At 32.2% G+C, this 13,693-nt stretch overlaps 1 protein-coding gene across 1 annotated transcript; it reads left to right on the plus strand.

Moving 5' to 3' along the window:
• The first annotated feature begins 2,035 nt into the window (after window positions 1-2,035).
• LOC120082036 (MLP-like protein 43) lies at window positions 2,036-3,845 on the plus strand. The gene is made up of 2 exons (XM_039037250.2): window positions 2,036-2,253; window positions 3,393-3,845. Exons 1-2 carry the CDS (start codon window positions 2,064-2,066, stop codon window positions 3,668-3,670), a joined length of 468 nt encoding a protein of 155 aa, XP_038893178.1. The 5' UTR covers window positions 2,036-2,063; the 3' UTR covers window positions 3,671-3,845.
• Window positions 3,846-13,693: the final 9,848 nt, after the last annotated feature.

Raw genomic sequence — 13,693 nt, forward strand, 5'->3', positions numbered from 1 at the left:
ATCTCATCCATATACTTATAGTCTATTTTGGCTATATACTAAAACTTGATCTCCTTTTATGTCACCACATAAAGTTAAAGTATTCATATTTATAGTCATGGATTCGTTTATTAGATTTTTATAATAGAATGCAATATCAATAACAAATGAATAAAATACTTAGTAATACTTTTATTGATAAATAAAATATGTTAACCATATTTACGAGCTGCGAGTTTTAAGACATTTCCGACACCAATAATATATGCTTAAGATGCTTAGCCTATATTTGTAACATTGTGAATGTTTTGTATATTTTTCTATTATGTTTATTAATTTTTTCGAAACAAAAGCAAAAGCAAATTGTAAAATTAGGTTAGACTTTTTGTGTAAAATAATAGGGGATTAGGCCATTCATGCTAAAATTGGAAATTTAGACAACAGATGTAAATGAGCCAATTTATTTAGGCTTTAGTTATCGAAAAGCATTTAATTTATTTAAAATAAAATTAAAAGAATAGTATGGTCTAAATTTTCTTTTAAAGTTTATAATAACCGTTGGCTACATCATCAATTTCTCTCTCTCTCTCTCTCTCTATATATATATAAAAGGAACTACATCATCAATAAATCACAAGTATAAAATAATTATGAATTATTTACAACTAATCTCAATATTATTTTTCAAATAATAATATTACTTGTTCTTTTCTTTTTTACTTCCAGAGAAACCAAACCTTTGATTTTATAGGATAATTGGTCTCTTATTATATGTTTTTTTTTATTATTACTTTTCATACATATTTATTTAAAAAGAAAAAAGATTAAAAACTAGCTAGATCATAAATAAGTCACAAGTATAAAATAATTATGAATTATTTACAACTAATCTCAAGATTAGTTTTCAAATAATAATATTACTTATTAAGATCAGATTCTCAAAAAAATAAAATAAAATAAAATTGGTTAAAAAGTAGGGAAATTCTTATAAATAAAAAAAATCCAAAAAATATTTGGACTTTATAGTGAAAATGGATTTTTTTAAATATAAAAGATATTTAAAAATATTTACACTATATAACAAAAAGTTAAAAAAATATAAATTTTTTTGAATTTTTTTTTTGTTATAAAATGTAAATATTTTAAAGATTTTTATATTTATAAGAATTTCCCTAGTAAAAAGTTCCAAAACTGTTTAAAAATATACAATTTAGTGGACAAAGTATCATATAAAATAAGTAGTTTGATTTCCCTTATTGAAGTAAAAAAATGACAAAAAGAAAAAAAATAAAAATAAAAAGAAAACAGAAAACAGAAAAAGCAAATCACAATAATGAACAAAACATAGCACTTTATTCTATTTCCACCAACCACTATATTCATCAATATTTTGAATATTGACACTGCCAACTCTATTGCCATATTTAATAATGTTTTTCTGTGCTCTAAATCATTCCTAATAAACATAACAGAAATATATATATATATATATATATATATTTATTGGGGTCTTTTTTTTCTTTTATACCAGAATCATTTGGCTATTTCTTTCTTCTTCTTCTTTTTTTTTTTAAATGTACTTGTTTTTCCAAAATTATATTTTTACGGCATAATCTTAATCATTAAGGACATGTTTGTGAGTAACTATAAAATTGTAAAAATTGTATTTTTACTACATGAAAGACATGCTTGTGAGTGATTATAAAATTGTTAAAATCACTTTTATTAATTTCAAAATCACTCCGAAAAATGTATTTAATAATTCAGAATCAATTTTTAGACGATGTGAAAATTGTTTTTAGGTGTAAAATTAAATAATAAATTAATTTAATTTGATCAAATACGTGTTTTAAAGTATTTTGAACATGATAAAAATGATTTGACATTTTAAAAAATCTCTACCGAACAGGAACTAATTCCCAAAACAACACATCGAAATTATTAAAGTTTTAGGGTCTAATTCTACATCCATTCTCTCTTACTATAATTTAGCATATATTGACTGATAATTTAAAACTAAGCCCTCACTACATATATAAAGGATCAAAGTTTAAAAGTAGAACATAAATTTAAAAGCAGCAAAAATGTGTTGTCTGTATGGAAAGTTGGAGGCTGATTTTGAAATAAAAGCTCCTGCTTCTAAATTTCATGAAATGTTTCATAAGAAACCACACCATCTAAACAATGCTTCTGGGGACAAAGTACAAGGCTGTGAGCTACATAAGGGTGAATGGGGCAAAGTTGGTTCTATCATCTATTGGAACTATTTTCATGGTTTGTTTCTATGACCATTAATTTCTTTTTTCTTTTTAATCTTAATGGAATTGAGGTTAATTTACAAATTTGAATTATTATTGAAAAATTATTTTAAATGATAAAATTATTAAAAATATTTACAAATAATAACAATATATCATATTTATTTATAAATATTTTTTTTGTTATTTTTTATATTTGAAACAGGTCAGGATTATTCCTAAACTTTTAAACCTAATTGCTAGTGTATAGGGACGAATTTAAATGTTGAGGATTAGATATATAATTTTTATTTAAAAGAATTAGAATATTCCATTATAGCTTAAACGCATGCACCGCCACTGTGCCGAACACTTTTTCTAAAAACTTTCTGCGTCCTTAAGAAGAGGGAGAGATCAATGAAACTGCAATATTTGAATAATAAACATAAAAAAACAATATTTTTATAATAAAGTTAAAAATTGAAAATATACTTCAAAAATGTCAAATTAATCTTTATATTTTTAATTCGGTATCTAACAAGTCACTAGTTATATTCAACCATTTTAAATTTAATAAATCTATTATACATAAAACTAAAATTGATATCTAATATAGTTTGATTAGTAAAGTCTATAGGGTTTTTTATTTTTATTTTTTTTAAATTAAGCCAGTAAATATAGGATACTTTTAAATTTCTTGTTTTTGTTATCTACTTTTTACAAATATTTTAAAAAATCAAGTCAAACTTTGAAAAACTACAAAAATCATTTTTAAAAATAGTTTTTGGAATTTTGCTAAAAAACCAACTTTTTTACCTAACAAAGATCAATGCAAGACATTGTGAGAGATTGAAAGAATTAATTTTCGAAAATCAAAAATTCAAAACAAAATATAGATTATCAAACGGTGACTAAATTTTTAAATATGTGTTTAATATGATTGGGAATCTTAAAAACAAGTTGTATGCATCAATGACCTATTAGAGACAAAATTGAAAGTTCAATGAACTATTCGATACAAAATTTAAATTTTAAGGATATTCATAGACACAAAATGAGAAATTTAGAGACCTTTTTGAAATATTTTAAAGTTAATGGACTTGTTTGATATAAACTCGAAAGTTAAAAGAACAAAATCACAGCATAAATATTAATTGATGTATTTTTAAACCACAGAAGGAAAAGCTATAGTAGCAAAGACAGTAATTGAAGCTGTGGATGAGGAGAAGAATTTAATAGCTTTCAAGACAATTGAAGGAGACGTTTTGGAGCAGTATAAAACATTCAAGTTTATAATGCAAGCTACTCCAAAGGACGAGGGAAAGGGAAGTGTGGTTCATTGGACTTTGATTTATGAGAAACTTCATGAAAACATTCCACATTCATATTCTATCTTAGAGTTTGCTGCTGAATTGTCCAGAGACATTGATGCACACCTCATGGAAGACAATTAAGATCCTTGAAATCAAGATTTCTCCAATTCTCTTGGAGGATTTTCCTCATTATGAAAGTATAATATTGAAGCTTATTATATATATACTTTGTAACAACTTTATATGTTTAAATAAATGCATGTATGGCATCCGTTCTCTTTGTTTTTATGCTATGTAATCAATTAATAGTCTAAAAGGTATATAGTAGATGAGTAAGGTTGGATGCTTTATCTTGGTAACATTATGGATATGACCCACTTTATAAATGTTACAAACGATGTAATCCAAATCGTTCATGTAGAGACATGTGAGTTGGGATATCCTATACAATAAGTTTGTATAAGATTGGACCACGAATAATTAATCTCTCTTTGTAACATCGTTGACTGTAGAGATCAATATTTCACAAGATGACCATATGTAATTCGATCTCAATTTTGAGTGACTTATGAACCCTTGTTTGTGAGGGCTCGTCCTTTGATTTATATAAATGAGAGTGGCTCGAGTTGTCTACTCAGTAAGCCTATTATCTTAGGGAACATAACTTCAGAAGAGCTGGAAACATAACTTCAGAAGATGAAATTCACTCTTTCCCTTTTAGGATAAGTAGATGAGTAAATTCTATTAAGTGCTGTTTCTGGGTCTTGAACAATGGGCCTCACATTCTCACTGATCCGAGAGAGACTTAGTTTATGGTTGAACCATAAACAAATTGTTCATTAGAAGATCAGTGGTATTTAAAGATAAAGAGGTAACGGTAAAACAGATATTTGACCTAACTATAATTATGAACAATACGAAGGATCGACTTACGTGTAATGGTTATATTATTGGACGCAACATGTTTTACATAGTGGTTTGAACCATAATTAATGAATGTTGATTAATTTAATTAAATAATTTAACTAAGTAATCTCATATCATTGAAGCTTATAACTGTATGTTTATTAGGTCCTTTGCTAGCTCACAACAGGTAAAACAAGGATAATTAGTTTTGAAAGAATTTGATTTTTTCAAACTGATTAACGAAATTTATGTTAATTGCGTAACATAGCATTAATATAATGTATATAGTTATATTATAATATAAACTAAATTTTGAATGAGATTCCAAATTAAACTATATAAATATGAGAGTATTAATGTTTGCATGAGATTCAAATATTAAATGAATATGAATTTGATTCATATTAAAACTATAGGTTAAAATTATTGTGAATGAAATTCATATTAAATCTATAGATTATGAGAGAGATGTGCATTTAAATATGATTCAAATGTATGTTTAATTAAATATGAGATATTTAACTAAGTTGATTAATTGATCAATTTATATTTAATTTTATAATTACGTAATTAAATTATAGGACATTTTTAAATATTAAAAAATATTTAAAAAAATTTACACTTTATAGTAAAAAGTTTCAAAAGTACAAAACACTTTTGGAACTTTTTGCTATAAAGTGTAAATACATTTTAGATATTTCTATTTATAAGAAATTTTCTTAAATATTATATTAAATTATATAATTATATAATTAAATCATAGGGAGTTTTTCAAAAATAGAAAAATAAGGAAAACTATTTACACATAATAACAAAATTATAATCTTTTTTTGTAGAGACCGATAGAGGCTGATAGAAGTCTATCTGTGTCTCTCGGTGATAGAAACTGATAGAAGTCTACCACTAATAGACGTTGATAGAAGTGTTTCCGCTGGTAGAAAAGGCAATGCTAACACCGCAGACAAAGGAAAGTGTTTCCACTACAACGAGGAAGGGCACTGGAAGAGAAACTGCCCTCAGTACCTTGCTGAGAAGGGACCTGTAACGACCGGATCCTTACATATCATGGTCCGACCGCTACGACATGCATGCTTAGACTTTTCTATTATGAGATGAGTTTTGGTAAAAATCTTAAGAGAACATATCTAAGATTTTATTAATTAGGTAGAAAACTATATAAAAAGTTTATTTTACAAAACACCATGATCCATAAAACACTAGCGTAGTGATACAAAAATGCATATGCCTATAATAATGAGTTTGATGGTTGGCCATTTGAGCGACGTCCAGTTCTGCCACCTACGCTGTGTCCTTACCTATAAAGTCTGTAAAAGTAGGATGAGTATATAATATACCCAGTAAGTAGTTCTTACATAGGGTAGTGACCAAATGCACAATTACATGCAATATGTTCTGAAAACATATGATTGGGACCGAAAACATATAATAACATGTGGTGGTCGGTTATACTTCTAACATAAATTTCTCCGCCCTGATAAGAAGATGAGGACTTAGGCGAAAACTAACCCATCTGATGATTAGCGGGTTATGCAGTCAGTAGGGCCAGAGTCGCATCCAACATCAACCATTAACATAAACGTAAGATTGGACTAGAGGGGTGCAACCATATATACCCTGTAAGTCCCTAGCATAATCTTGACATAGAATTGGGTCTAGAGGGGTGCAACCATACATGCCTTGCTAGCCCTAGAAGCATAACCTTTATCTAATTAAAATTTAATCTTATGAACAAACATAATGCATGAGGTCCATTGTCGATAAACGTATTCTAAACATGTAATGCAACATAACAATAATTATGCAACATATTAAAGGTACACTACCATGAAACACTTAAAGAGAGGATGAGATAAACTACTTACCTTGACTGCGATCCTAGTTATCCCTTATTATTCCTTATGGTTTAATCAGTAGAGCTTTTGCTCTTAAATCAGAAGGAAATTTGGGCAGCACTTCCCTTGCGTTTCTTCCTTCAACTAACAAAATTACTTCACCATTTTCACACGATTTTTACTACTGAGTTTTGTTTGAGAATGGGTTTAACTTCCAGCCCAAAGCCTCCTATTTATAGTTGTTTCTAACTCTTCTCTGTGTGACAACTCATCCTACAAATGGTTTCTTTAAAATTACTTAGGTTTAAGAATTTTTATTAGTAAGTCATTGGCAAATATTCAGATATTTAAAACGATTAGAAATCAATTAAGGCAAGTAGTTATTTAACCTCAGTGATAAGTTTAGAGCACTTGAAAAGTTCAGAGTGTACAAAACTTGTTAGGTAAAATAAAACCGAAATGCTTTGATTGGATCAAAAGTATAGAAAGTTTAAGATTTCTAGGTCTATTTGATAAAACATGAAATCCAGGGACAAACTTTCTAGTTGCCTTAGATTTTTTTCTCAACATCATATTGTATTATTTGTTTTCATAAAAATCTTGCACATATCAATAAACTGTTATTGAATTGAGACTGTAAACAAAAGATTTTTTAGACAAGTCATATACATCTTACTCAAAGTGTTGGGAGTACCTCGATGTAGTTGAAGGAATGTATGATTTCCTAGCCATTATTGAGAAACAAGTGTTGTGGGAATAAGATGCATTCCCCATACAGTTTAAATAAAAGGTCTATTGTACATTAACATGTTTACAACGATTTTCTCGGCTAAAGTGTTTGAGAATCACCTATAAGACTAGGAATACCAGGTTAATAACCCAGGGCAAGTGGGAGAAAAGTTGGGTACGGGATACTCAATGGTAAACCACGGGTATGGGATGCCCTAGTTTATTGTATTTCTCTGTAAAACTCAGAAACTCGATTTTATATGTTCGGATATATAAGTTACCATTGGAGTTTTAGTCCAAGTAGGAGTTTGTGGATTTTATGTCCTAAAACTCGTGGTTGTAAAGATTTAAACTTATTTCTGAAAATTCAATAAGTTGTTATTATATGTTTTCTTATTTCGTTTTAGAAATAAATCCAATAAACTAAAAGATCCATAACTATTACATGAATACTTGAACTTTATGTGGAGAAATAAAAGTGGATCAGGTTCGAGTAAATAGTCAAAATGATCTATAGTATATGAATAAGGTTAGGTGCCTTATTCTAGTAACACTATGGGATGCGGTTCGCTCTGTCCTTGTTACAAGGAGTTGTAAAGTGTTACAGACGATGTGATTCTAATTTGCACATGTTATGACATAAGTAGGGATGTCCTATGCAATGGGTTTGTACAAGAATAGACTACAAAATCAGTCACTCTTACTTTATAACGTTGTTTACTGTTTAATACTAACTATTTCAAAGCGATGACTTAGGTAACTTGACCTTAATCCTGAGCTAACTATGAACTCCTGTTTATTTGGAATTATCCTTATATTTGCATACGTGAGGGTTGACTCAATAGTGTCTGCTCAATAAACCTTAGTTTCAAGGGTATGACCGGGTAGATAGTTGGGGACATAGGGTGCAAGATGGAATACACTCTTACTCGTTTTTAGGGATAGTAAAGAGGTTTTTCCGTTAAGTGCTGACTCTGATCTTGAACAAGGGGCCCTACCGTCTCATTGGCCTAAGAGAGACTTGGTTTGTTGATTGGATCACAAACTAATTGTTCATTAGAGGATCAGTGAGACTTAAGGAACAAGATGTAATCTCGGGGGCAGACATTTGACCCAACCATTATTTCGAACAACCTGTGAAAGGTTAACTTACTAGTCATGGTTATATCGAATGGACATAATATATCTACAGCGAGGGGAGTGCAACTATGGGCTTTAGTAGAGTGGCCCATTAGTTAACGAATGAGGGTTAATTCCATGTAAAGAGTTTAGCCAATCAATCTCGGATTGTTGGAGCCCATGATCTGTAGGTCCACAAGGTCGCCATACTAGCTCGTAAATGGATTAGTCTTAGAATATCGTGATAAGTTAATTTAACGTTCAAACCAGAATTAAGAGAATTAGTAATTATATGTGATATAATTACTCATTTAATTTTATAATTGAACAGAATTGGAGAATTTAATTAATATTTAAATATGATTTAAATATTAAATTCATGTATAGTGAATTTATTCTTATATAGTTGTGTTCCCAGCTCCCCAATCAGACGAGTCCTCAAAATGGTAGGCATATTGAGTCGACAAATCTAGCTACTCTAACTCATGCAGATCAAAGGACCACCCTCACAGGCAGGATGTCACATCCCCTACCAAGCTTACCTCTTTTGCTCGGAAGAAGGTGTGAGGACGACAAATACCACCCTTTTGTGATACCTACTGTCCACTTACCCTCTTTTGCTTAGCAAACTCAATCTTAACCAAGGATAAAATTAACTTCGAGATTTCATACATTAGAAATTAAATTCATACAGTTTATCATGTTAACAAATAATTTTCCCAACCCAGTTTCAATTACTAAGTAAGAAGTTTATCTTGTGGTAGACATCATGTTCATGTAGCAACTCGAACTCTTCTGCTACCTGCGAAAGAGAAGCATAAAAAAAAGAATGAGCTATAAGCCGAGTGAGTGGTAACCAAATCACAGGGTCTCTTTGAACCCTAAAGAGCAAGAATCAATAACAACATAACAATACCATGAGGTTACTATTCAAACCTCAGGCTTTCACGTATCTGTTCCCTAATATCCCCACACACATGGTAGACAATTAGTGATATTTTCCTATGTGCACATAGCTCTACCTCGTGTGGGCTCAGAAACTAGACCCGTCGGTCCTCTAACCATGTTACTGGAGGTTCTTCTCATAGGTTTAGAAACTGGGCCTTTACAACCACCTGACCATTTGTACGAATCTTACCACATACTTAGAAACTAGGCCCTAGGAACCTGTGACCATCCCGTGCATTGTATTTTTCCATTACCATACAAACTAAAAATACATATATGGGAATTAACAACATTTAAGGAAATACTACTCACTATTTACTGATGGAATCTCCCTTCTTCCTGACCTTTTCTGGTTCTTAGCTCATAAATCTCGAGCCAACCAAACCAAATGAAACTTAAGCCTTGGAACAACCTACGACAGCAGCTGTCGTAGAGTTAATCTCTTGCAAAATCAATTGGATGCATGGACAATCCTTCCAACGCGTGGGCACTCTATCCAACGCAAGGAAACTCTCCTCCAATGCCTGGACTTATGTTGGACGTCTGGTCTTGCCCACTCAACACCCTAAATTTTTCTCATTTCCTCTCTCTTGAGGTTTGTTTGGGAGTTTGTTAGAATAGTGAGGTGAAGTAGGGCTTCTTCAAGGTATTTATATGCTCTTCAACCCTTCCTTTTGGTTTACATCTCCAGCCTTCATGCAACCCAAGTGTCTTCTCTAGGTAGAGCAACCGCATGGTTTTTTGCCATCACCTACTTGCATACAAACTTAGGTGTCTTCTCCCTGTATTGCCAACACATGGTCTTTGCCATCACCTACTTGTATTCAAACTTAGGTGTCTTTACCATGTAATGTCCAACACCTAACTCCTCCTCAAGGTGTCCTCCCAACACTTTACATGCTTCATATTCCACCTTGGGTGTCCACCTCCAGCTTTGATACTTCGCCAAATTTATCCTATGCTGCTACTTAATTTCCTAAGGTGTCCATCTCTGAGTTATCCATCTCCTCCTTAGAAATTTGGCCTAACTAGTGCATGCATAACCTAATTTGCTCGTCCACCAAGCATCCAATTTGTGCTCATTCATCATGCCATGCATCAAACTACCCCATTTTCCACCATCTATGCGTCTAACATGGCCCACTAAGGTGTGTGTCCAACGAGCTGTCCAACACTTAGTCAAATTCTCACCCCTGAACATACCCTGCATCCAACTCATCCCTAATTATTTAAGTTGGCTTAAATATGTGTCCAAGGTGGTTCTTCTTGCCCTAGCATGCATCCAACATAGTAATTTTAGGGTTTTTCTAAATTATGCTACAAGTTTAACTTCTTATTTCCAACACTTGGTCAAAAATCCACTTCTCTTGCTAGGCTATGCGTCCATTCTTACTTTAGCATGTGTTTAAGGCTCTTTTCAATTTCATTTATGCTTCCAGTTTTAGGACAACACATCCAAGGTTAGGCCCTTACTCTTCTCATACTTAGTTTACTCTTCACTTCCTCCATGGACTAAACTATGCATCCAACTCCTACCTCTAACACTTAGCCAATTTTCAGACCATGTTATAAGATTAAACTTCCTTTTTCAAGACCCAGACGCATGGCTCCTTTTCTCCTAAGTATTTAAGCACATTCGTCCCTTCTAAACGCTCAATTATGCTTCCAATCATCATTTCCAATACATAGCTAAATTTTGCTCCTTTTAGGTCAACTCATGCCCCTAAGATCTTCTAGGCTCAAAGCATAGTTTGAATACTTAGCCAAAATATTTGGCTCTCAACCTACTATGCTTTCAACACTCAGGAATTTTTCCAAGCACCAATGCATCCTTTGAAGCATAGTTAAGACATTTAGCCAAAATTTACCTCCAAGGCTTCAAGTATGAGTTCATCCTTCACCTCATGGGATCTTGTGGAAGCCTAGATGTTATAGAGGAGTTCACAACTCACTCGGAATTAAGGTCAAATCATCTATGGTCATCCTAGTGAAATATAAGTCTCTTCTAAAAGTGGTGTTATAAAGAGAGATTATTCATTTTGTGGTCTGGTCTTATACAAACTTTTTGTATCGGACACCCTTGCTCACATGTTTCCACGTGAATGATCAGAATCCGATCATTTGTAACACTTTACAACAATTGTAACAATTACAAAATGTTTTGTATCCGTAGTTCACCAAGATAAGGTGTCCAGCCTTATTCATTTACTACAAACCATTAAGGTTATTACTTAAACATGATCTACCTTTATATCTCCACACACATGTTTAAGCTTCATGAAATTACCTAGTATCTTAATTTATTGGTTTTGGTTAATGCAACTAAATGTCAAATAAAACAACACTTCATTTTGTTAAATAAATAATCTACTTGTACAAATAAAATTTACAAACTACAAGACCACGAGATTTCGGGCATGAACCCCAACAATCCCCCATTTGTCCTAAAGCTAGTGGAATGTACATGTACAAAGTACAGTACACAAAATAATAAGCTAGGGCATACACCATGCACCCAATAAAAATCTCCCGCTTGCCCTAGACTAGATGATACATGTCTCATAGACCCATACTCTCTAGGTGATCCTAAAATACTAGTCGTAAGAGCCTTCGTAAATGGATCGACAACATTGTGTTTGAGAGATTTTCATGACAATCACGTCCCCTTGATGCAAAATCTCCCGTATAAGATGATATTTGCAATCTATGTGTTTTCCTTGCTTGTGTCTTCTAAGCTCCCTAGAATTTGCAATAATAGTGATATTTGCACCACTATTATAACAATAAAGGGTGATGGGCTTTGACATGACTGGAACAACTTCTAGATCAGTCAAAAACTTAGCCATACAGCTTCCTTAGTAGCTTCACAAGTCGCTATATACTCTACCTCCATGGTAGAGTCAACAATGCAACCTTGCTTTGTGCTTCACCAAACTACAACTACTCCATTAAGAGTGAGCATCAATCCTGATGTGAATTTTCTTAAATCCTTATCAGTTTGAAAATCAGAGTCAGTGTATCTTGTAAGGATCAAATTCTTAGACCCATACACAAACATGTAGTCCCAAGTTCTCCAAAGATAATTGAGAATTACTATCTAGTGATCTAATCATGGATTAGACAAATATCTACTGGCAATCTCCATTGCATAGAAAATGTCAGATCTAGTATATAACATTACATATATTAGGCTACCAATAGCCGATACATAGGTGATTTATCTCATTTTCTCAACTTTTTAAGGTGTCTTGGGACACTTTTTGTTAGAAAAAATACCTCCATGTTTGAAAGATAACAAACCCATTTCTTTGAAATTCTGCATTGAGTATTTGACAAGTATCTTATCAATGTACGATGCCTGAAGCCAAGCTAGCCTTTTGTTCTTACAATACCTGATGATATGGATGCCTAGAATAAACTGTGCCTCTCCCAAATTTTTCATTGGGAATTGGGCCACTAACCACTGTTTAACATCAGACAGTAGACCTACATCATTCCTAATGAGTAGAATATTGTCCATGTACGACACTAAGAAAGCTACTGAGCTGTTGATGATTTTCTTGTAGACACAAAGATCATCAACATTCTAGTCAAAGCCATGAGATTTGATCACACTATCAAATCTTCTATTCCAAGACCGTGATGCTTGCTTCAATCCAGAAATGGATCAATTATGCTTTGAAACCATTTGCTCTTGACATTAGGAAATGACCCCTCTAATTTCTGTATAAAGATTGTCTCTTCAAGATTACCATTAAAATGTACTCTTGATGTTTATTTTTCAAATCTCATAGTCATAATATACGATAATGGACAAGAGTATTCAAATATACTTTAACATGGCAATAGATGAGGAAGTTTCTTCATAATCCACTCTCTCAACATCAGTATAACCCTTTGCCACTGGTCTAGCCTTAAAGATATGTACTTTACCATGAACACCCGTTTTCTCACCTGTAGATCCACTTGCAACCTATAGGTTTGACTTCATTGGGTTGATCGACAAGATCCTAGATTGAATTGAAATACATCGACTCCATTTCAAGATCCATAGCTTTGACTGATTCATTGTTGTCTATATCTTCAATTTCTTATTTATAAGACAATGGATGCTTAACGTCGCCATCTGATATGATGACCAGGGTCTCTATTGAACCTATATAATGAATAAGTGGGTTCGCAACCTTCCCACTAAGTCGAGATTCTCTCAACTATTGAGGTGGATTTTGTTCGACTAAATGAAACTATATCAACAACTCCTATCGATGTACTAGCCTCTTCAACAACTATTGTTAATGTTTTCATAGTTTCATTAGAAAGCTCGTTTGACACAATTTTATTACGGGACTTATGCTCTCAGATGTGGTTCTCTTCTAAAAATGTAGCATTTGTCAATACAAATACTTTGTTATCTATAGGATCATAGAAGTAACCACCCATCGTTTCGGGATTGCCTACAAATAGGCATATTTTTGGACGAGGTTCTAATTTCTTAGGATTTGCCTTAAGCACGTGTGCTGGGCAACCCTAGAACCTGAAATGGCATAAACTACCTTTACGACCATTCCATAATTCCAAAGATGTTTTAGAAACACTTTTGGTTGGAACA

The sequence above is a fragment of the Benincasa hispida genome, chromosome 7 (assembly GCF_027475165.1).
Source record: "Benincasa hispida cultivar pf3 chromosome 7, pf3_genome.v1.1, whole genome shotgun sequence".
In the NCBI taxonomy this organism is placed as follows: Eukaryota; Viridiplantae; Streptophyta; class Magnoliopsida; order Cucurbitales; family Cucurbitaceae; genus Benincasa; species Benincasa hispida.

What these genes read in the sequence shown, in the direction of transcription:
- LOC120082036 (XM_039037250.2), top strand. Translation starts at nt 2,064, where the DNA reads ATGTGTTGTCTGTATGGAAAGTTGGAGGCTGATTTTGAAATAAAAGCT. An exon ending in CTATTGGAACTATTTTCATG is followed by an intron (nt 2,254 to 3,392) that starts GTTTGTTTCTAT and finishes TTTAAACCACAG; the next exon opens with AAGGAAAAGCTATAGTAGCA.